Genomic DNA, 25,024 nt, shown 5'->3' on the forward strand with positions numbered 1-25,024 from the left:
GTACACATGCATATAGTCTTCAAATAGTAAATACTTAATGAGTTCTGGGTACTATTTGGGAGCTGAAAACAGGGCAGTTAGCAGAGCCTACTGTAACTGTATTTTCCCTTGGAGTTAAAACAAGCAAGCAAGCAAACAGGAGGGAGGGAAAAAGGGAGGGAGGAAGGGAGGGAGTGAGGGAGGGAGGGAGGGGGGAGGGAAGAAAAAAGGAAATCTTCCATCTTGCTGCTGTCAGATGTGTTCTTCCTTAACTGCTGTATATGGTATAAAATTGGCATTAGGGCTCTCATTCCTAACTCCTCTCATTCATATGCACTAACAACAGAGAAATAGTTTTTCCTCCAAAATCAGTGATTTCCCTCAGTATTTAACTTGTTAACAAAAAGTACTCAGTAAATGCATACAAGAAACAAGAGAGATAGTTTGGGGGAGGGAAGGCAAAATGATCAAAACTAGTTATAATCATGTTTAAATAAAATATAGTTATGTCAAGACATTTTAACATACTTCATAAATATCTCAAAAGTAAAGAACATGTGCTGCTCTAGCAGAGGACCTTAATGCAGTATAAAGCACTAGTATTGGGCAGCTCATGACAGCCTGTAGCTCTAGTTCCTAGGGAACTACACACACGTGCGCACAGACACACACACACACACACACCTATGCACACATACATGCACTCACAAACAAACAAACATACACACACACACCTATACACACATACATACATACACTCACAAACACACACACACACACACACACACACACACACACACACACTTTGAAAATGATACCTTTTTAAAGAAAATAACAAGAAGCTAGAAGCCACAACCTCAGCCAGCCTGATGAAAAGACAAAGGTATTTGGGGTTGGTGATGGAAGTTGTAATGGTGACAAAGGGAATGTGAGGATAGAAGGATAAACAGGGAGGACGCACACTTCTCCATGATGCCCAAATTTATGTGGAAAGGGAGAAGTAGCAATGAGCTCCAGTAGAAATGCCTAGTGTGTACTTAAGAAGTCTTAGCTCTGTGTCAGATCATCTCTTTCCTACTCTTTTAATTGTTCCACACTATTCAAATCAGTCACTTATAGCCACTGTTTCTCAGACAATAATGTGAGCAAGTTCTATAGACTCTAGAGAAGTAATTTTAATTAAGTAGAAGAAAATATTATTAAGATATAATGAAATACAATGTATTCTTTCTAAGCTTTTTTTTTATTTTGAAAGTTTTCCTTAGTTTTTAAAGCTATGATTTCATTGATATTTTCCTGTGTTCTGCTAAGCTGGTAGGTTCACAAAATATTGTATGGAAACTAGACTCTTAGATAGATAGAAGTTTGAAAAAGGAAAAAGAATAGTTTGATAAAAATGTTCTATGGACATAGAAATCTGGATACAATAAAGTCTAGGAGAGACATACTATAGAGGTAAAGTTGAAATAAGATACTATCTTGGGTGGTGTTGTATGTTTCCAAATAATAAAATAGTAAATATAACTTTCTTTACTGTGTATGAAACAGCATGTCCTCAGGGCATTAGGCAAGGAGCTGTAAATGTTGGAAACAGACTATATTATCAAGAGTTGCTGTCTTCTGACTTCTGAGTCTGGCAAACCTTGCTCTTGCTAGTCCAGTACTGACAGAGTATTCTTTGTCTACCTGGGGCTGGAGTTGGTTAAATGCTGGTATGCGGACCTCTCCAAGGCCCCTCTCAGCACACTGATGTAGTCCACGTGTATTCATTCAGCCAGTATATATCATGCACCCAACACTGCCTCTGGTGCTAGGATTCTGTGCTATTGGAACTATAAAGGCCTCACACAGAATGTCCATTCTAATATGTAAGGCTGAAAATGAAATGTTAGGTAAGTTTCCTTTGGTGGTAGGATAAAATATAAAGCAGGAAGAGGAAGCCTGAACTGTGTGTATATAGAAGAAAGAAAATGGGTATTTAATGGGCAAACAGAAAGGCCTAGCTGAGAAGGTGGCTGACATCCTATGGCATCCCTCCTAGTACAACCTTCTTCCCACTACAGGGGGTTTTTAGAGTGCTTGCTAACTCAGACATCTTTTCCAGATTTTAAGGCTCAGAGATGACAATTATTCTCTCCATTGTCTTTTCTTTTGAGTCCTTGAAAATACGAACTTTTCCCTGAGACATGCTTTACCAATTTTTTTTTTCTGAAATTCAGGACAATTGTAGGGCACATTTACTGCAGAGTTATTAAAGTTTGGCACACTGTTCCTAAAGCAACTTAATCTCTGGTCACAGAGCCAGTGACATTCTGAGAACAGAAGATCCTGCTACTTCAAGAACCTCCAGTGTAGCCTGAAGGTGAAGGATCAGGCCCTCAGCATGCTTGTGAACATGTGGTACTAGGCACCCAGGAGAGAACCTTGTCTATTTACCACACTGTTCCCTATGTATTCTTCAGGAAGACCTCAAGCTATTTTCTAGGTCCCATGGCCATTAGCGGGTCCTCCATGAGCTTGTGTCTACCCTGTTTCTCACCCCTGTGATGATTTGGACAGGCTCTTCTCTATCCTTGCCGTCTATTCTGAATACCTGATGGAGGCTGATCATTCAGTATAAAAGGGAGGAAAGGGAAAATACCACATGGCTATCTTGTTCTCTAAAAATTGTAGTAGAAAACTGAGCTGTATTGAGATGAACCATTCTATAACTAGAAGAGGACCATTGATAAAATGCACCTGAGTGCCAAAGTACATGAACACCAAGTGGAATGTCAGCAATTGCTTGGTAAATTTGAATTGGAAACAACCTGCTACTGTAACCCAATTTTTTCTTCATTCAAATGGACCATATTAGTTGTTTGAACTGAATATTTGCAAGTATTCACTTCACTTTTTTGCTGAAAATACCTGTTGAGGAGATGACATTCCAAAGTTTATCTCTTTTTTTGGTTAGTAAATAATCACTTCCTTTCTAAAAATAGCATGAAAAATCAACAGGAATTGCCTCTGGAAAGTAGTGTCATACAGAACATGTAGTAGTTAAGTCATGAATTATGTTTTCAGACACATCTCTAATTAATTAAGTAATTGAAAATCTATACTGCCTCTTGTAAACATCTTAAAATTCAAAACATTCGCATGTATAATACTGTGTCAGTTTTGACTATGTGCACTGCTGAAGCTTTTCAGCACTCCTTCTTCCATTCAAAGATTCTAATCTGCTAAGTGATGTTTTCATTAGCTACTAGCATTTCAGGCATGTTCACTGCTGTGAAACTGGCCTTGTGGCTTTTACTCGTTCATTTCCCTATTCATTGTTTTGTGCTACCTTATAATTGTAAGTGAATGTAAGGCAGGATATTCAAGTTGACCCCCTAGAATTCTGTTTCCAATGACTCATTCATTAGAACTAACTAGAATCCAAAACTCCTAGAAAAATCACTGAAGGAAAGAATACCTTAAGAAACCTATCCCAGTATGACTGTTATCTTTTTAGATCAGATTTTGTATCCTGACTTTGATCACAGTGGATAGAAACAGTCTTATTTCAGAAATATCACTTTTTAAAACTAAATTTTAAATAGCCACCACATTTTTTGTTGTTGTTGCTTTTCCACTTTCTAAGATAATTTGTTAAAAAGCTTCCTTTACAGAATTTAGCATTTAATAAGGGTAGCAACTTTCATTTTACTAAAATCCTCCAGAGACTTGATATACCAGGATGAGGGTACTGGGGGTAGGGGTTGCCCTTTCAGAGGCAAAGGGGAGAAGGAGTGAAGGAGGAACTCCGTAAGGTAGGACCAGGAGTGGAGTTTGGGATGTAAATAAATGAATAAATAAATAAATAAATAAATAAATAAATAAATAATAAAATTAAAATGCCAAAACAATTATCTTTAGGGTACTTTTGGATAAATGAAAATATGAATAATATGAATTTTTATTTATTCTTTAAAATTTGTTATGATTGTTAGAAAGGTTAAATTGACCCTGTCTTTCAGCCTCCCTACCTAGAAATTCTTGGTCCTACCAGGCCTTAGAACCCTCTTCCCCTAGCCTATACATCTGTCTCCCTCTGCCTACCTTTTCAGTTCCTTTGGTCTGTGTGGCTGTGTTTTCCACAGTAGCAAATCTGTTTCTTCCCAAGTATACGTTTTCTCATCCTGCTTCACTGCCTGGTAAGAGACACATAACAGATTAGCAGAGATCTGTCCACAGGGAAACGACTTTCAAAATACGCTTTTCCAGAGAAACAGCATCACTTTGTAGGAGTGATTCAGAACATCCAAAGTCAATAATCCTTGATGCTAAAATGAAAATCCCAAGTGAACATTAGTCACTACACATAGTGCAAATATTTTCTACTTATAAAAATCTCAAGATATTCAAAGTTTGTTATCAACATGTTGAAAGAGGGAATATAATTTTTAGCTTTTATTTTATCACATTCCTTAAAATATCACTTTTCCAAAAGGAAATTACTTCTATTTATAGACTTTGAGAGATCATTTGATCAGAAACTTAAGTTTATATGTGTGAAAATTGATGTTGAAAGAGTCTTTGACACTTTGCACTAGTATTTCTGTCCAAAGTATCTGCTAATATCTCCTTCAGCTGTACACATCTCCCCCCAGCTCTTCGACATGTTATGCTGATGAGTGGGGAAACAGACAGTGGCTAGTTTACACAAGTTTGGGAACCATATGGCATAAGTAAATGAATCTAGTGGGTTTGTATAATTTCAGTTTCCTGGGCTTGAGAAGTAGTTCAGTTGGTAAAATGGTTGTTGAACAAGCAAGAGCCCTGGGTTTAGATCCCTAGTATCCACATAGAATCTGGGCATGGTAGTATGTCTGTAATCCTAGCAATTGGGGCATGGGGACCAACAGATTCCTGGAGCTTCCTTGCCAGCCAACCTAGTCCTATTGTAAACTAAAAGGCCTATGAGAGACCCTGACTCAAAAAATAAAGTGAAAGCAATTGAGGAAGACAACTAACATTGACTTCTGACTTCCATATGCATGAGTAGGCAAAAACAAAGCACACACACACACACACATCCAGCAAACACAAAATTTCTTCATTTATAAAATACTATGGAAATATTAATACTTAATATTTAATAGTACTCTGCCTAATATAAGAGCCTTGCTTTTCACTCTCGTTATACATTCTAAATGTGTGATGCTTGTATTTTGAAACTTAGGGTGGAGTGAGAGCGGTCAGGGGAAGGGATCTCACTCTGTAGCATAGAATGAATTGAGCCTCACTATGTATACATAGCCCAGGCTGGCCTCAAACTAGGAACAATCCTGCTGCCTTGTTAGTGTTAGTGATAGGTGTCTTAGCACCACAACCAATTCAAATATGTCTTTATTAAAAAAAATTTCTGGATTCACCATAACTGTGAGATTTCTAGACCCCCTACACACTGAGTATAAAATGAGGCCATGCTAGTATTGCTAGTATTGTATTGTAGAGTAATGCTGTGAGTGAAGTGGCACCATTTATGTAGACCACTTAAGCATGTGTGTGATAAGCCATAAAAAGTACGTGAGGTTCTTGTTTGGAATAGTTCTGATAAACACAAGTTTCAGTGACCCTATCTTTTTTAAATAACATGGATTCTCTCAAAATGGTGTTAAATTTTTCTTTCCACAGTAGAAGCACAATGAGTAGCTCCATGAAGGCTAAGCTTGGCCACTAGACCTTCCAGTGCTCTGTGGGAGTAACAAGTGCACAGTGTACTCAGTAGCCATGATATTGCTTCCTACCAAGTCTTTCACAGGATTGGTTACACTCGTTCAGGTCACAAACAGTACTGTCTTCTCCTTTATAACAGTGGATGGCCAACACAATTGGAAGTTAGCACAGGAAGAAAGCAGTAAGAGAAAAGCTGAAAGGTGTCCATGAAAAAGTTGGAAAAGGATGCCAAACTATATTACAAGAACCTGTGCAACACTACTCAGACTGCTTTGAGCAAACTTTCTCTCAGGGTAACAAGCTCTGGCATTCTTGACCTTCCCATTTTCAATTACCACTCACTAAGCAACACTGCCTTCTCATCCATCTATTCATTTCTAAATGAGGAAGCTTTCAAACACTTTGACCAAATTTTGAAAGACAAAGAACAAAGAGAAATTGTCACTTTTTCCTATGTCCTTATAGAAAGTGCTCCTGGTAGTTTGCAGCTTTGTATGATTATTCTTATAGTCATCCAAAGAAATGGCTTCCTGGCTTTTCATTTTTGGTGTCTCTTTGTCTAGCAAGTACCATAGTTTTAGAACAAATACTCACTTCTTTTGCTGTTTGAGAATTCAAAAGCACCTGGCATTTCCTTTCTGCACTAGGTTGCCTCTGCGCTAATTCTCGATCCATCCTGGTCACCACCTTTACCAGGACAATTTTTTCAGCTCTTTATTTGAGTGTTTTAAAATATTCTACCGTATTTCTCCAGCCACTAAGTCTTGTTTTAATCCAACATGGACACTGTCTCTTTTATTCTTTTTTTCTGCCCATTACTTTTTCTGCCCTTTCTCTCCTTCAGTCCCTGAAAGCCAGTCAATTTTTCTTTTTTTTTTTTAATTTTTTTTTAAATTAATTTATTTTTTACACTCTGCATTCCATTCTCCATCCCCCCCCCATCCACTCTCCAATTGATCCACATCCCATACCTCCTCCCCAGCCCCCTGTCTCTATGTGGAATTCCTCACTCCCTACCCCACCTGACCTCTAAACTCCCTGGGGCCTCCAGTCTCTTGAGGGTTAGGTGCATCATCTCTGAAGAACACAGACCTGGCAGTCCTCTACTGTATGTGTGTTGGGGCCTCATATCAGCTGGTGTATGCTGTCTGTTTGGTGGTCTAGTGTTTGAGAGATCTTGGGGGTCCAGATTAATTGAGACTGCTGGTCTTCCTATAGGATTGCCCTTCTTCAGCTTCTTTCAGCCTTCCCTAATTCAACAACAGGAATCAGCTACATCTGCTCATATTTCTGTCTGTTCATCTTTTGTTTGTTTGGTTGGTTGGTGTGATATTGTATGTTTAATTTAAGAGTCTTCTTGCATAATCCAGGTTGGTTTTGAACTCATAACCCTACAGCTGCAACTTTCTAAGTGCTACAATTAGAAATGTGTTTTGATGAATGCTTTATCAAGTTATGCATTAAAAAGAAGTTTTAATGTATAGATTTTGGTAAATTCTTTCTACCTCTTGAATTCTGTGGTCATTACATTTTATGCTACCTACATTAGAGTACATTTTTGAAGGAATGCGTGGGTGCCTTCATTCTGCTTGCTTCCAGTCATAAAGTTTCTTAACACAATTTCAAGGGCATTTAACAGCACCAAAGTCAGTCAATTTAAATCTCCAAAAGTAATTCCCAGAGCACCTTTAGGTTAATCTGCTTTAAACAAGAACTTTATCCTGCTTCTCACTTTCTTCTCTCAGTGCAAGTCATGTGATGAACTTCTGCTTGCTTTCATTACCAACTGCCATTTCTGTTGTGTTTCACTGTGAAATGAAGTGGATACTTGCTTCTAGTCTGCATGTCTCCTGTTTGGAGGTGGAATCACTGAACTTTTGAATATGACTGTGACTATACTCGATGTCAATGCATACCTGAAGCTTTGCCTCGCTAACAGGAGCAAACTTGGCTGTAAAGTTTTGTTGAGTCATGTTTGTCATAACAAGAATCATTAGACTCTCTCTGCCTGTGAATATATCTGACTCATTGCCTTGATACCTTGTCACTAGCCCCTCTCAGCTAACTGCTCCACCTGCTTTATATATAACTAAGGTTTTGTTCTTAATATTATTTTCAGTCACAGGAAATTCATGTCTCGTGAATGCTCAAGTTTATAAAATGAAATTAAATGCTTTCTTCTGAGTACTGTAGATCTCTATATGGTCTCTGACTATGCTTGTTTCATATCTGTGACTTCATATGAGTGTTTGTCTATACTCACCAAGTTTATAAAAGCAGAGTTAAAAATAATTTTTCAAAAGTCAAGTAGTGTCTTTGATCCCAGCACTCAAAAGGTAGAGGCAGCAGGTAGATTTTTGTGACTTAAAGTCAGCCTGGTCTACATAATGAGTTTCAAGACAGTCAGGGCTATATAATTAGAACCTATATCAGTAACAATAATAATAATAACTATTATTATTATTATTATTATTATTATTATTATTATTATTATTAAAGAAGAATAGCACAACAGCAGTTAAGACATGACCTTCACATTTTCCCGGATACAGTACTTAAACCCCACAAACAGTAATGATCATTTTGATATATTTTGAAGTTGTCTTCAGTGACCTAACTTCTATTATCATGTTAACTTATTGGAGGACACAAGGAATCTTTCATTCTTTCTTTCTATTGTCTTTAATCTTTTTTGTTTACAGTCAGGTTATTATGCCCCTCCTGTCTGCTCTTTGAAAGTTGCTCATCCCATTCTTCCTCCCCAGTCTCCAAGAGGATGTCCCACTCCACTTTCCCCCCCACCATACACACACACTACCAGGCCTTCCCATTCCTGGGGCCTCAAGTCTCTCAAGTGTTAGGTGCATCTTCTCTCTTTAGGTCCAGACCAGGCAGTCCTCTGCCTTATATATGTTAGGGTCCTCATATCAGCTAATGTATGCTGCCTGGTTGGTAGCTCAGTGTCTGAGAGATCTCAGGGGTCCAGGTTTGTTGAGACTGCTGGTCTTCCTATGGGAACGCTCTCCTCCTCAGCTTCTTCCATCCTTTCCCTAACTCAACCACAAGGGTCCCCGACTTCTGTCCATTGGTTGGGTGTAAGTGCCTGCTTCTGTCTCAGTCAGCTGCTTGTTGGGCCACTCAGAGAAAAAGCCATGCTAGGCTCCTGTCTGGAAGCACAATATGGTATCAGTAATAGTGTCAGGCCTTGGAGACCCCTTGAGCTGGATCCCAAGTTGGGCTGGTCACTGGACCTCCTTTCCCTCAGTTTCTTCTCCATTTTTTCCCTGCAGTTCTTTTAGACAGGAACAATTCTGGGTCAGAGTTTTTGAGTGTGGGATAGCAACCGTATCCCTTCATTTGACCCTGTCTTTCTACTGGACATAGACTCTACAGGTTCCCTCTCCTCACTGTTGGGCATTTCCTCTCAAGTCTGTCCCTTGGAGTGCTGAGATTCTCTCACCTCCCAGGTCTCTAGTATATTCTAGAGGGTTCCCTCCACCTCTCACCTCCCACCTCCCAGGTCTCTAGTATATTCTAGAGGGTTCCCCCACCTCTCACCTCCCACCTCCCAGGTCTCTAGTATATTCTAGAGGGTTCCCCCACCTCTCACTTCCCATCTCCCAAGGTTGTATGCTAGACTTTTCTACAATGCTACCTTTACTTTTTAGATCCAGAAGACTGTTCTGTGACTAGTGTCTATATTGTTTCTTTTGTGGTTGCTTTTTATATTGCTCTTGAACACTGTTAGAGATTGTGGCCTATATCTGCCTTTCCAAGAGAAAGTACCTAGCTTACCAGATGCCCTTAGTGGGAAAAATAAAGAATAGCACAACACAGGCTACCTTGCTTTTTTCTGTCTGAATTTAGCATCATTCTTGGCTGGCACTGATAATTTAACTGGATTTTAAGAAGATTATTGCATTGATGATACTACTAGAAATCTAGGGCTTCTCTTAGACTCTAGTTTTACTGGCACACCGTTTGCACACATACAAAACAACAACAACAGAAAAAAAAAATCCGAAAACTGGTGTCTTTGATTTGAATAGATTCACACAGTATACCCTGGTCATATCATCTGCACCCAAGTCTCTATTGATCTTCCCACCTGCCGTCCCCTCCTTTCCACCACATCTTCCAGATAGTCTCACTTGTGCCTTCATCTCATGCACTTTTTAAAACATTCATTTCCTTTCACTTTAAACATATGAGTGTTTACCTACATGCATGTATGTGCACCATGTGCATACCCTAGAACTGGAAATATGCACAGTTGTAAACACCCGTGCACATGCTGGGAACCAATCCTGATCCTCTGCAAAAACAGCAAGTGCTTTTGAAGCAGTGAGCCATGTTTCCAGTTCCTCATTTTGTACAAACCCTTTTCTACATGGATCATGAAGCCCTTCCTAAGAGGTGCATTTAGAAAAAATGAAGTGATTCCTTTCTCAATGAAATAGCTGACCAACAGTATGACATTAAGTTAATGATGTTCACCCTCACAAACTATTGTATTTTTTTTTCACTTAACTTATTATCCTCAGAACAGTGTGGATAGCTCAGGCAGGCATTAACACATTGTTTGGCATATACATACAAAATACATGTGTCACTATCCTGTGTCTCCTAGCTGGAAAGCAACTACATCAAACACCAGCAAATCGTTTAAAGCAGCAAATGTATCTGAAAGTTCAGGTGAGAAGGAGATGATGTGTCTCAGCATACATAGGCAAGACCTTCCCCAAAAGGTAAGCCCCATCCTATAAGGGAATTTATTTCCAAATCATCTTCCACCATTTCCAAATTCTCAATACCAGTGGATCCTAGTAGTTATAATTGCCTTCTCAGAATAAGAGAGATTTAAATAAAACTCAAGAATACAAATACTCATGTAAATCCATTTAAATGCATTTACATTTCCAGTTAGAGCATCCATTTCAGAGCACTACCATTAGTTCCAAAGACTAATAATAGAAAGCAACTTCCCCTTGGGTAAGTGTGGCTGAACTGGGCTTCTATCAGTTTAGCTTCTCTTCTCCCTCCTTCAGATGCTAAATACCTAGGAACCTGTGCTTCACATCCTTCCTCTGTGATTCCTATGGATAAGCATGGCCTGGTTCTTACTTTATAATCTAGTCACTTAGGAAGAGTCCCACATTTGCTGAAGGTGACAGTTTTGACTTTCGAACTCTACAGTCCATGTAGTACTGTTATCTGGGACATTTCCACCTGCTGCTTTTTCTTATCTCTGTTATGCCAACCATGTTCCTTCTTCTTTCCTCTGATCACACTATTCCCATGGTGCATTAAACATTTAAAGAGATACCAAAATCTTAGGTCTATAAGTTCAGTTCACTTTGTAGTCCCTCCCCTCCACCCCATATGCAAAAAACAGGATATGTGCACATTAGCAAGTGAGAGTAACTGAATATAAAGAAAGCCTTAATTGAGAACACCCAAATTAATTTTAAAACTCATCAAGCTAATATAGCCTCATTTTTAAATTTAATGTTTTTAGCCACTCTGTTTTAACTCGTGTAATATAATAAAGCTTAGTTCAAATGCATTTGAACTCATCAGTTTTTTTTCCAACTCACTGAAATATTTCTATTCAGCTATTGTTTTTAAACAACTAATGAATCTTTTATCTCTGCAAGTGAGACATCTTTTTCTATACAGATCTTAATATATAATTGCCCTGTCTCTCTTTTATCTCTCTTTGTGTTCCACCTTAGCAAACACTGGTTACTTTGTGAATTATGGGTTGGGGGAGCATACATATATATGTGGAAAGAATAGCTATCAATAGTTATTCTTTAATGAAATTCCTCACATTGTAAGCTGGCTTTTAGAGGCTGTCATCCACTCTGAGGCAAACTGGGAGTCTTTTCAGCACTGGTGCCTCGGAGGTTGGTTCATTTATTTAAAATTTGTTTTCCTAGCAACACAAAAATAAATGAATAAATAATAAACAGATTTTTTTCTTTGTACTGTGTGCCAGGTATAGTTCTGATGCCAGGGATCTCGCAGTGAATGAGTCAAGGATCCTACCTTTAGCCCATACTTATTACATAATTTGATAATCTTCAGATAAATCAGATACTCAGCCTGCAGATATGGCAGTAGATTTGCCGATTCACAACTTCAAGGCCATATCTACGATTTCACTTTGTGTAGTTTTGATTCTGATTTCTCCTCAAGGTATTCCCCTCACTGAGAAAGGGTTATCTGATAAGTTCCTTGTTGAAATATAACAGATGAAAGATGAGAAGCTCCTGAGGGCAAGCTTCTTGTTGTCTCATTGGCATCATGTTACTTTATTAGCAGCATAAAGTTCACCATTCAGCAAAAAGATTATTGTATATTGTATTAGTCAGGGTTCTCTCATGTTCTAGACTTCCTGACTCTTCCATGAATGTCCTTAAACTGAAGAGACAGAGACATAAAAGATTTGTTGCTATCCACTCCAATGATGAAGTAAAAACCTGATCAAGTATGGCAGAAGCAATCCAGGCCTCTTTTCTGCCTGGGCAAGGGTCTCCAGGAGTGGATCTCTACCAGAGTCTCATGGCTGACAGGAAGTGTGCAGCAGGCCTCTTTTATTCTCTGAGTTCTTTGTGTGTGCCAGATACTACTGTAGACACAGCAGTAGAGAATCAGACAATGGACACATAGACAAATATTTATTAGATAGCAGTATATGCTAAGCACAAAGTAAAATATGTAAAATACAGTTACAAGGACGGTCGTTTGCAAAGAGTGGTGAGAGGTGTCCTTTTCTCGTGGTACTGTCTGAACACACGCCTAAACAGTAATGAGACAAAGAGGCAGGGAGATTATTTCAGGCAGGAACAGGGGCACACGGGGACAAATGATATTTATGAGAAAACAACAGGTTTTCTTCTTGACCCTGAGTGAAGACTAGGGAGAGTATGTAATGAGGCTGAATTGGGTAGTGTAAAGCTCTGTGAGCATCCCTCCATGTCTCCTGAGAAAATGGGGGGCTGGCTTTGGAAGATGTTTGAAGAGTAAAGTGATACCATTAGGTTTTCTGTGGTTACTTTTGGATTAAGTTTGGATTGCTTTGATGTGATTTTGGAAGGTTATCTATAGTAGCAATATGAAAGATGAACCTAAAAGAGAAGCAGAAGAAGATCCTGCAGCCTAAGTTAAATAAGTAAGGGAAGGCATGGCCAAGGCAGCAAGATCTAGTGTTTTGAAAGGTGTAGTGTACAGGGGCTGATGCCATATTGATATGAGAAAACTGAAGATCAGCTGGTGTCTGAGTGATGGTAATGTCATGAGCCCTGTGGCTTCTGGAGAAAAGACACAAAACTAGTGTAATTTGGGCCAGCAGAAATACAGATAAGGAAGTCAGAAAACCAGTCAGAGAATACTTGGCTGATGCTTGCACATACATTTTTGAAGAAAGAACAAAAGTAAAACTTATACTTGCAGATACTGCAGAGAACACTAGTAGAATATAGATTTTTATAATCCTTTAGATTTGATAGATGGAAGACAAGAAGACCATTTTAAGTAGAGACAGAGCTGTATTGTAGTTGGCTTAAAGAATTATAAAGCATGGGGCTGAGATCTTCCAGTCACTTCATCATCTTCTTTAGAAGCTTTGGACATGATGTTAGATCTTTCTGCTCTTCATTTTTCCTACTTGGGGCCTAGAGCTATAAGCCTGAGCTAGGGCATTAATAAGATCTTTGTATCTCTGGAGGGAAAGAGGCCTTGGATAGAAAAACTTGATGTTGCTGAGTTGCTTTGTACAAGGGTCATTCTCAGTGCACAACGGCAGGTCGTGTCAGACCAGAAGTCATGTTTCCAAGGGGGAAAAGATGACAGAGTTTGTTTTCTACTGAGTGAGGAAGCTTGGAATGGGAAGCAGGGTTAGAATGCATATTTGCAGGAATGGTGGGAGACACATTAATTTCATCCAGAAGTTCTGCCAGTGAAGGAGTGGAGTGTGGTGGTACAGTGTGAGAATATGTCTAGAATCTGACTCAGAAAACTGACCCTAGTTAAAACTGAAGCTTGTGTGTGTAAAGTTCTTCAGGAATAGGGACTGGGGGTATGCACAGGATGTACTCTTATCATGAAGATTATAGAGATGGAGTAGTTAATGGATGAACAGATACTGTCAACAATGCTTGAAATATAGATGGCTAGTTGGTGTTCATGAATCCAAGATGGTGGTTCAAAGGGCATGAGCGGAAGGAAGGGGACACCTGAGTTTTTGAGAGCTTAAAGTCGATGCTTGGGTCCCACTCAAGGATCAGATCCAGGTAGTGCATGAGTTAGGAGTTGAAAACAACGGTCAGGACAAGAGGCTCCGTGTTTTCAAGCCTGGGGACTGAATGAGTTACCTCAGTCTCCAAACCCCAGCTTCCAAACCCCAGCTTCCAAACCCACTTTGTTCCAGTGTCTTGCTTGCAATGTTGTCTCCGCCCACTGGGGGGCGGGGCTCGAGGGCGAGGCTAGTGGCTGTTCAGAAGCCTCGAGAGCCATCAGTTCCTACCAGACTCTTGCTGGGGGTCCCATCCACCCCATGGCCGGGCGCAGGTCTTCAAACGTCTTCCCTCTCCCTGGCAATAGTGGCGGTGGCCTGGAAGGGCCAGTTCCCGTGCGAGTTGACACCCCAACATGGTTGAGCAGCCAGGCAGCCACAAGCAGGTTAATGGTGCGGCCAGGTATGGGGCCAGGCATCTGTCCAGGCCCTGAGGTGTGGGGAGTGCCTCTGGGCCCCTCACCTTATGAATTCCGAGGTGGGATAGCACCCTACGGAGCTTGTGAGACAAGGGCCTGGTCCCAGAGTTCTTCTGAGGACACCTGCCCAGGACCCTACATCGCCTTGAGGTACATGCCAAATTTGGCACTGCCAGAGGACGTTTCAGCCATACAGAAAGAAATGGAGCAGCTGGCCAAGGAACTGAGACAGAAGAGGATGACCCTGGGGTACTCACAGGCCGATGTGGGATTCGCTGTGGGAGCTATGTTTGGGAAGGTTCTCAGCCAGACGACCATATGCCGCTTCGAGGCCCAGCAGCTCAGCCTTGCCAACATGTGGAAGCTGCGACCTCTGCTGAAAATGTGGTTAGAGGAAGTAGATGAGAAGAACCTTCTGGGCATATGCAGAATGGAGATGATCCTGCAACAGGCCCGGAAGCGGAGACGTGCAAGCAGAGAGAGACGCATTGGGAGCAATCTGGAAAAACTGTTCTTGCAGTGTCCAGAGCCCACGCCCCAGCAAATCAGCTATATTGCTGGCCGCCTCCGGCTGCAGAAGGACCTGGTCCAAGTGTGGTTTTCTAACCGGAGCCAGATGGGCAGTTGGCCAACCAGTGATACCTCCCGGAGGGAGAATGTGGGGGCAACTGGGCCTCCTTTCCCAGGACCACCAGTGTGCTTTCCCCTGGCACCAGGGCTCCATTTTGATTTCCCCCACTATGGGGGGTCATGTCTTACACCCCTGTACTCCACTACCCCATTTCCTGTACGAGGAGCCCTTTTGTCTGCCCCAACCACCACTCTGGGCCTCCCCAGGCTGTCAAGCTGAGGGGCCTACCGTGCAGGGGAATGAGAGAATAGAGAGAAGGGGGTTTTGTTTGAGCATTAGTTCAGTTCTCTGACTTAGCGGGTGTGGGTGGGAGGTGTTTGCAGAAGGCTTGGGAGGGAAGTTAAAGCTTAGCACTTGCTTCTTTTTGTTTTTACCTTTGTTTGTCCCTGGTGTTGGCATTACAATATATTTATGGCTTTAACGTTTTGTTTCTCTTTTTATTATTAATTAAAGATGTCCATTGTTCCTTATTGCTAGCAGGAAACACAGTTTCTTTATAAACACAGTATAAAATTAGAAGCACAAGTCACATTAAAATTACTGTACCAGTGTTTATTAAAAACAAGCAGAACTTTGTACAAACACAAAATCCAGGGTAACAGTTACTCCTCAGGAAGGCCTCGAAATGCCTTTAGAAAGTAGCACACAAAAGCCTTTCAGACAAGAGTGTCCTTGCAAGCCCCACCCCCTCACCCTATTCACTTTTCCCAGGCAGGCAGCCAGGTTGAGTGTTTGGATGGGTGTGGGTGTGAGGGTCCCAGCTCAGGCCTCTGCCTTCTTGAGTACACTGCCCTGACACGGAAGTCATTCTGATCTAAACCAGTTTGTTACTAAGGTTGGCAAGGTGGATGGCCAAAGCTGCAGCCCCAGTCCTCAAGCCTAGAGCTCCACTTGGTTTGTTTTTGGGGAATGCCCTTACTTTATTTTGAGCTGAGATGTGCTTTTAAGATCACGCTTATCCTAGTTCCGGGGTGGCTTGAGTGAAGGTCAGGGTGCTATTCTCCCCGCTTTCCCACTGACTCCACAGAAGGCTTTCCCATTAGGATCTTAAAGCTTTTCCAACTCTACCCCAAAGATGACCTTTCCAAGTTGCACTCAGTTCCTAACCTGCTTGGGGCTGGGGAGTGATGCTCAAGGGTAAACATGCAACGTACCTGGGTTTGATCCCAGCAACATTTTTTTAAATCTCTTTGCCTTTTCATTTTCTGTTGTAAACCTGCATACAGGGCATATTAAAAACCCATCACTGTGATGTAACTGGGGTAAAGGTTTCTCTCTGAGTACGAATCAGCTTCTGCTTTTCTTCTTTTTCCTTCATCAGTATTCCAAAGGATTTGTCAAGGATATTTTCAAAGATACGCATTGTTACTTTTATTTTGGACTTTGTTTTCCAAGTTAACTTTGGTATTTTTTTTTCATAGCCTTTTCCTAGTTCTCTCTGGTTCTTTTCTAATGTGTCCTTTTTTTCTAATGTGTTTTTGAAATGAATACTTTGTTTGCATGATATAGTCTTGTCTTGGTTTGTTCTATCTTCTGGTGCCTATGTGAGATGCTTCTGCAGAGTCAAAAGTAAAATCCTGGAAAACTACCCCACAACCCTTTGTTCCGCAGTTCCAGGACAGATTTTATCAGCACAACTGAATCAGACAGCTTCTTGCAACCACTTAGGATTTTCTTCCTCTCACCGTAGAGACTGATACTTTACTGTTAACTAGCATACCTGGTTAAATTTACCATTGCGACCATCTTCTAAGTGTAAATTCAGTTTGTACAACTAAATTTTTTAATTGGTTATTTTATTTATTTACATTTCAAATGTCATCCCCTCCCCTTTCAGGGTTTCTCCTCCACAAACCCCCTATCCCATTTCCCCTCCCCGCCTCCCGCTTCTTTGAGAGGGTTCACCCAACCACATACTCACCCACTCCTGCCTCACCACCCTAGCATTCCCCTATGCTGGGGCATTGAGCCTTCACAGGATCAAGAACCTCCCCTCCTATTGATATCAGATAAGATCATCATTTACTTCATATGCAGCTGGAGCTATGGGTCCTTCCATGTGTACTCTTTGGTCAGACACAGGGAACAATAATTTGATGAGCCTACCAATATAAATGTCTAGAGTCCACAAATTCATAGAGACACCAAGCACATGGGCTAGGGGGAGGAAGAAAGGAGTTAGTGCTTAGTGGTTACAGACTTTATGTTTTAGAATTGTGACATAGAATTGGGACAGGATGGTGGTATAGTTACATGTTATTAATATAACTCCTCCACTGGGGTCCCCGTGCTTAGTCCAATGAGAGCTCTGGAGGGTCTGGTTAGTTGATAATGCTGCTCTTCCTATAGGGCTGCAAACTCCTTCAGCTCCTTCAGTTCTTCCCCTAACTCCTCCATTGGGGTCTCTGTGCTTAGTCCAATGGTTGGCTGCAAGCATCCACATCTGTATTGTGGCAGAGCTTCTCAGGGGACAGCTATACCAGGCTCCTGTCAGCAAGCACGTCTTGGCATCAGCAGTAGTATCTGGGTTTGGTGTCTGCAGATGGGATGGATCCCCAGGTGGGGCAGTCTCTGGATAGTCTTTCCTTCAGTCTCTGCTCAACTTTTTGTTCCTGTAAAAATTTCCTTTATAATTTTGGGTTAAAAATTTGAGAAGAGTTGGTGGCCCCATCCCTCAACAAGAGGCTGTGCCTAACCTCTGGATATGGTCTCTACAGGTTCTCTCTCTCCTTTGTTGGGTATTTCAGATAATGTCATCCTCATTGGGTCCTTGGAGCCTCTGGCTTTCCTGAAATCTGGGACTTTTTAGTGGCTACCCCCAGTTCACCATTCCCCATTGCTACACACCTCTGTTCAATTTCCTGACTCACTGTACATCTCCCCCATCTCCTCCCACACCTGATCCTGCCACCCTTTCCCCCTCCTCCTCCTCCTCCTCTCTTCCTCCTAAGTCCCTCCCACCCTCTACCTCCCATGACTATTTTGTTCCCCCTTCTTAATTGGACAGAAGGATCTATACTTTGGTCGTCCTTCTTCTTGAGTTGTATGATGGTATTCCAAGTTTTTGCCTAATATCCACTTACTAGTGAGTACATACCATGTGAGTTATTTTGTGCCTGGGCTACCTCACTCAGGATGATATCTTCTAGTTCCATCCATTTGCCTAAGAATTTCATGAAGTCATTGTTTTTAATATCTGAATAGTACTCCATTACCACATTTTTTTGTATCCATTCCTCTGTTGAAGGACATCTGGGTTTTTTCCAGCTTCTGGCTATTATAAATAAGGCTGCTATGAATATAATGGAGTATGTGTCCTTGTTATATGTTGGAGCATCTTCTGGGTATATGCCCAGGAGTGGTATAGCTGGACCCTCAGGTAGTACTGTGTCCAATTTTCTGAGGAAACACCAGACTGATTCCCAGAGTGGTTGTATCAGCTTGCATTCCCACCAGCAATGGAGGAGTGTTCCTCTTTCTCCACATCCTCACAAGAATCTGCCATCTCTTGAGTTTTTTATCTTAGCCATTCTGACTGGTGTGAGGTGGAATCTCAGGGTTGTTTTGATTTGCATTTCCCTGATGACTAAGGATGTTAAACATTTCTTTAGATGCTTCTTGGCTATTCAAGATTCCTTGATTAAGAATTCTTTGTTTAGCTCTGTACCCATTTTTAATAGGGTTATTTGGTTCTCTGGAATCTAACTTCTTGAGTTCTTTGGATATATTGGATATTAGCCCTCTATTGGATGTAGGACTGGTAAAGATTTTTTTCTCAATCTGTTGGTTGCCATTTTTTTCCTGATGACAGTGTCTTTTGCCCTTCAGAAGCTTTTTAGTCCATCAGTGTAATTCACTATATAAACTCAAAGTAAAAAGCCTCATGATTGTCTCATAAGATACTGAAAAAGCATTTGACAAAATCCAACACCCCTTCATGTTAAAAGTCTTAGAAAGATCAGGAATTCAAGACCTATACCTAAACATAGTAAAAGCAATACACAGCAAACCAGTAGCCAACATCAAACTAGATGGAGAGAAACTTGAAGCAGTCCCACTAAAATCAGGGACTAGACAAGGCTATCCACTCTCCTTTACATATTCAATATACTGCTCAAAGTTCTAGCCAGAGCAATTAGACAAAAAGGGACATCAAAGGGATACAATGGAAAGGTAGAAGTCAAAATATCACTTCAGTCTCCCCTCCACACTTTGTCTCCATATTTCCTCCTGTGAGTATTTTGTTCTTCTTCTAAGAAGCACTGAAGCATCCACATTTTGGCCTTCCTTTTTCTTGAGCTTCATGTGGTCTGTGAATTGTATCTTGGATATTCTGAGCTTTTAGGCTAATATCTACTTATCAGTGAGTGCTTGCTATGTGTGTTCTTTTGTGACCCGGTTACCTCACTCAGGATGATATTTTCTAGTTCCATCCATTTGCCTAAGAATTTCATGAAGTCATTGTTTTTAATAGCTGAGTAATATTCCACTCTTAGTGAGGTAATATGAAATCTAAGTGTAGTTTGATTTGCATTTCCCTGATGACCAAGAATGTTGAGCATTTCCTTAAGTGATTCTCAGCCATTTGAGTTTCCTCTTTTAGGAACCCTCTCTTTAGATCTGAACCTTATTTTAACAGGATTATTTGTTTTCTTAATGTCCAGTTTTTGAGTTCTTTGTATATTTTAGATATTAGCCCTATATCATCAGATATGTAGTTGACTAAAAACAATCTTATTCTGTAACCTGCTTCTTTGTTCAAGTTACAGTGTATTTTGCCATACAGAAACTTTTTGGTTTCATGAGCCCCCTTTTTTTGACTATTGTTCTTAGTGCCTATACTATTTAATAAGTTCAAAAGTGTCCCCAACTTTCTCTTCTATTAAATTCTGTGTATTTGGTCTTATACTAAGATCTTTGATCTATTTGGAGTTGAATTTTGTACAGTGTAATAAATATGGGTTTATTTTCATTCTTCTATGTTCAGCAATCCAATTTGAGGAGCACTGTTTGTTGAAAATACTGTGTTTTTTTAGTATGAATTTCTGGGTCCTTTCTCAAATATCAGGTGTCCGTTAAATGTGTACACTTTTGTAGAGGTCTTTTTTTTTTCTTTTTTTTTTTTTCCAAGACAGGGTTTCTCTGTGTATCCCTGGCTCTCCCGGAACTCACTCTATAGACCACGCTGCCCTCAAACTCAGAAATCTGCCTGCCTCTGCCTCCCAAGTGCTGGGATTAAAGGCATGTGCCACCACCGCCCAGCTTGTAGAGGTCTTAAATTGTGTTCTATTGATTGGTGTGTCTGTTTTTCTATCTATTCCATGATGCTTTTTTATTATTATAACTCTGCAGTACAATTTGAGATCAGGGATAATGATACCTCCAGTAGTTCTTTCATTATTCAGGGACCTTCTTTTGGTTTGGTTTGGTTTGGTTTTAGTTTTAGTCTTTTGCTTTGTTTTGGTCTTGGTTACCTGGATTTTTGTGTTTCTATATGAAGCTGAAAATTATCCATTTATCTGAGAATTGTTTTGGAACTTTTATAGGGATTGCATTGAATCTATAGATTGCTATTGGTATGATGGCCATTTTCACGATATTAATCCTACAATCCATGAGCATGGGAAATATTTCCACCTTCTTATAACTTCTTTAATTTATTGCCTTAGTATGTTAAAGCTTTTAATCATTCAATCCTTTAACTTTGCTGGAAGTGTTTACAATCTATAGAAGTTTTCTGATGGCAATTTTAGTGCCTTTTATGTGTAAAATATATTGTCTGTAAATAAAGATATTTTGACTTTGCCTTCTCCCATTTGTATACATTTGATATCCTTCACTTGTCTTATTGCTTAAGCTAAGATGACAGATAAGTGCCATACTGAATAGGTATGGAGAGAGCGTACATCCTTGTCTAGTTCTGACTTTACTAGAAATGCTTTGTGCTTCTCCTTGTTTGGGTAGCTGTCATCTCTGGGCTTACTGTATATTTTCTTTATTATTTGAGGTATAGCTCTTGTCTCCCTAGTCTCTCCAGGACTTTTATCATGAAGGAATGCTTGTCAGAGGCTTTTTCTGCATCTAATGAGATGGTCATGTGGTTTTTGTCTTTCAGTCTGTTTATATACTAGCTTACATTTATCAATTTACATATGTTCCAACAATATTTGAGGAAAACCTGTAGGAAACTTAATGTCCCAGAATTATCCCAGTCATTTTTGTCTCTAAAATAGTAATTTCTCATTATAAAGCACTCTTAAAAGAATAAATGTAACCTTTTCAGTTTTGCTAGGATTTATTATTTCCATAAAAGACATTTCTGTAAACAACTCATATACATATCTATATACACACAGATACTAATACATCTAGTATGTTGGGGGTAAAAAGACATTTCTTTAAAAACAAAATACGATTTTAGGGATACTTAAAATTCAAATGTCCATTAATTAAAAAGTAGTATTGCTCAAGTACAAACACCTATCATATGTCTGTATTCCTGTGCCCATGGTAATTTAAAAATTCTATCTGTGTTTTTATCCCTTTGTGTAGTTAACTCACATATAGAATATAATATAGCCCAAATCACTTCCATGTTTCAAAATGTTTATTTTTTATTTTAAAAAGTATACGAGAGCATAAAATTCTGCTTTTAACACTAAACCATCCATGCTTGTCATTTTTTAACCAACAAAAAGATTACAAGTAAGATCTATTGATTTGTAATTTGAAAGGTAAGGTCAATTTCTAGAATTCGGTCTCCATCTAGTTGAAGCCATCCTGGTACACAGCAGAATCCTTAAACCAATCCCTGGTGACATCAGTGAGCAACTCTACTTCAAACCCAGGGAGAGAGTGAATTCTTGCCTTGGGTTGCTGCCCACTCTGCTGCCTCTCTGCAGCTTGTAGACCTGCTGTGTATTCTGCACAGAATCATCTGCTTTGGCTTGAAATTGGACATCCTAGGCTTCCCTCTTCAGACTTCCAACAAAATGACAACATAAGACTGAACTCACCTACCTGTTCACTCTTCCACTGTCTGCCCACCAAAGACTCAGTTGAAACAGAAACACTTGTGGCCTTCTCATAATGTGGCTATATTTCAAATTCACTGCTCCCCAAATGTACAGCTTGAATGTGACTTCTTCTGCAAGAGCATGACTATGTTGTTTCCTAATTCGTCCTCTTTTTCCTGTTAGCACATGTGGAGTAGGGCTTTTCCTAGTACTGGGTACTTGTCAGGACAGTTATGACATATGCTTGTTTAATTTAATTTATTATTCTAGAATGGATTATAATACACAAATTTAAGACTCCTACTGAATGAGTAATGTAAAATCTTTTCTATGTGTCAGAATTGGGGGCTTTATTAAGGTTACTTTTAGAGGTTTAGGCACATGAGATAGAGAAAGGCACTGAGAACTAAGTAGGACATACTAGGCTACATGACTACGGGCTACTCTAAGAAAGGCACCCTCTGTTGTCTTTACATACAGAATTCTGCTTTTAATGAAGAACCTCTGTGCTTGTCATTTTTGAAGCAGCTAAAAAATTATAAATGAGATCTACTGATTTGTAAGTTGAAAATTGGGGGTCAGTTCCTGGAACTCTATCTCCGTCTAGTTGAAGTCATCCTAGTACACAGTAGAATCCTTAAGCCTTAAATACTTAAAACTCACTACTGTCATACAAATTATTTTAGTAGTTCTTGCTGCTTTGTAATATTTTTATTTGTTCTTTGAGAATTTCATACATGTATACCATGATTTTTTATTATTTGCCCTCAGCCCTCACTCCTTAATCAACCAGGCTTCCCCCAACACAACTTTCTCCCAATTTTATGCCCCAACCTTTTAATATTTTATAAACTGCTGGATCCAATTGAAAATTTTAGTATAAATCTTTTGAGTCAAAAGCAAATTTGCATTAGTATACCATTTAATAAGACTTTCAAACAAAGTACTCTGGATTAGCTGGACTAGCCATATAGCACGATATATTTTAAACATTCGAAATCTGTCTCCACACTCTTCTGGCATTTGGACTCGAGATCTAGTGTGGGGTGATTGGTTGTTTCTGAGGGAAGGATCTGCATCAGGATTATCTCTTGGCTTACAAATGACTTTTTTCTCCTTGTATCTTTATTGACCTTCCTCCTCCTCCTCCTCCTCCTCCTCCTCCTCCTCCTTCTTCTTCTCCTTCACCTCTCCTTCTCTTCCTCCTTATCTTTCTCCTTCTTCTTCTCCTTCCCTTCCTCCTCCTCCTTCTCCTCCTTCTCCTCCTCCTCCATTTTTGACTTCTACTATTTTACAATCCAGTTGTTGCTCCTCTCTTTACCCGCCATCCCACATTTTCTCATCCCATTCCTCCTTCCCTCTGTCTCATAGAGGATGCCCCTGCCTGTGTGAGACCTCTCCATTTTGTGGAACTTCAAGTCTCTCATCAGTTAAGCGAGTCTTTTCCCACTAAAGCCAGCCCAAGCAGTCCTCTGCTGTATACGTGTTGGGCCTTAGACCAACTACTGTATGCTGCCTGGTTGGTGGCTCAGTAACTGAGAGATCTCAGGGGTCTGCGTTAGTTGAGACTGCTGGTCTTCCTATGGAGTTGCCCTCCTCAGCTTCTTCCAGTCTTTCCCTAATTAAACCACAGGGGTCCCTGACTTCAGTCTAATGGTTGGGTGTAAGTATTTGCTTCTGTCTCAGTCAGCTGCTTGTTGGGCCTCTCAGAGGACCGCCATGCTAGGCTCCTGTCTGTAAGCACACCATAGCAATAATAATAGTCTCAGGCCTTGGAGCCTCCCCTTGAGCTGGATCCCAAGTTGGACTGATCATTGAACTGCCCTTCCCTCAGTCTCTTCTCCATTTTTGTCCCTGCAGTTCTTTTAGACAGGAGCAATTCTGGGTCAGAGTTTTTTTACTGTGGCATGGCAACTCCATCCCTCCACTTGATGCCCTGTCTTTCTACTGGAGGTGGACTCTAAGAATTCCCTCTCCCCACTGTTGAGCATTTCCTCTAAGGTCTGTCTGTCCCTTTGAGTTCTGAGATCCTCTCACCTCCCAGGCCTCTGCACATTCTAGACGGGTCCCCACCTTCCACCACCCCTTGAAGTTGCATATTTCCACTCATTCTGATGACCTTCAGAGCTTCTCTCCTATTCCTCCCCAATACTTGATTATGTTCCCCTTTTCCCCTCTCTCACCCTCCTCCTACTCAAGCCCCTCCCTCCCTCTGCCTCCCACCATTGCTTTCTTCTCCCTCCCAAGTGGGATTGAAGCATCCTCATTTGGGCCCTTCTGTTTGTTAACTTTCTTGAGTTCTATGGATTATATCCTAGGTATTCTGTACTTTTTTTGGCTAATATGCATTTATCAGTGAGTACATACCATGCATGTTCTTTGGGGTCTGAGTTACCTCACTCCGGATGATATTTTCTAGTTCCATCCATTTGCCTGCAAAATTCATGATGTCCTCATTCTCAATAGCTAAATAGTATTCCATTATGTAAATGAACCACATTTTCTGTATCCATTCTTCATTTGAGAGACACTTGGGTTGCTTCCAGCTTTTGTCTATTACAAACAAGACCACTATAAACATAGTGTATCACATGTACCTTTGGTATGGTGGGACATCTTCTGGGTATATGTCCAAGAGTGGTATACCTGGGTCTTCAGATAGGTTTATTTCCAATTTTCTGAGGAACCACCAGAAAATTGATTTCCAGAGTGGTTGTACCAGTTTGCAATCCCACCAGCAATGGAGAATGATCCTTTCTCTCCACATCCTCCCCAGCATGTGCTGTCACCTGAGTTTTTTATCTTAGCCATTCTTATAGGTTTAAGGTTGAATCTCAGGGTCATTTGAATTTGCATTTCCCTGATGACTAAGGACTTTGAACATTTCTTTAAGTGCTCCAGGCCATACGGTTGCTTGTTTGCTTGTTTGGAGGTTAGCTTCTTCTTTTTTTTTTTTTTTTTTTTTTTTTTTTTT

General features: G+C 40.3%; 2 protein-coding genes across 9 annotated transcripts in view; both read left to right on the forward strand.

The window, feature by feature from the left end:
- Positions 1–25,024, forward strand: part of Fam172a (family with sequence similarity 172 member A) — a 437,196-nt gene that overhangs the window by 304,768 nt on the left and 107,404 nt on the right. The window lies entirely within an intron of this gene.
- On the forward strand, positions 8,913–15,518 carry Pou5f2 (POU domain class 5, transcription factor 2). Its single transcript, XM_031359801.1, has one exon. It carries the CDS (start codon positions 14,246–14,248, stop codon positions 15,251–15,253), a length of 1,008 nt encoding a protein of 335 aa, XP_031215661.1. The 5' UTR covers positions 8,913–14,245; the 3' UTR covers positions 15,254–15,518.

Source organism: Mastomys coucha, unplaced genomic scaffold (genome assembly GCF_008632895.1).
Source record: "Mastomys coucha isolate ucsf_1 unplaced genomic scaffold, UCSF_Mcou_1 pScaffold8, whole genome shotgun sequence".
In the NCBI taxonomy this organism is placed as follows: Eukaryota; Metazoa; Chordata; class Mammalia; order Rodentia; family Muridae; genus Mastomys; species Mastomys coucha.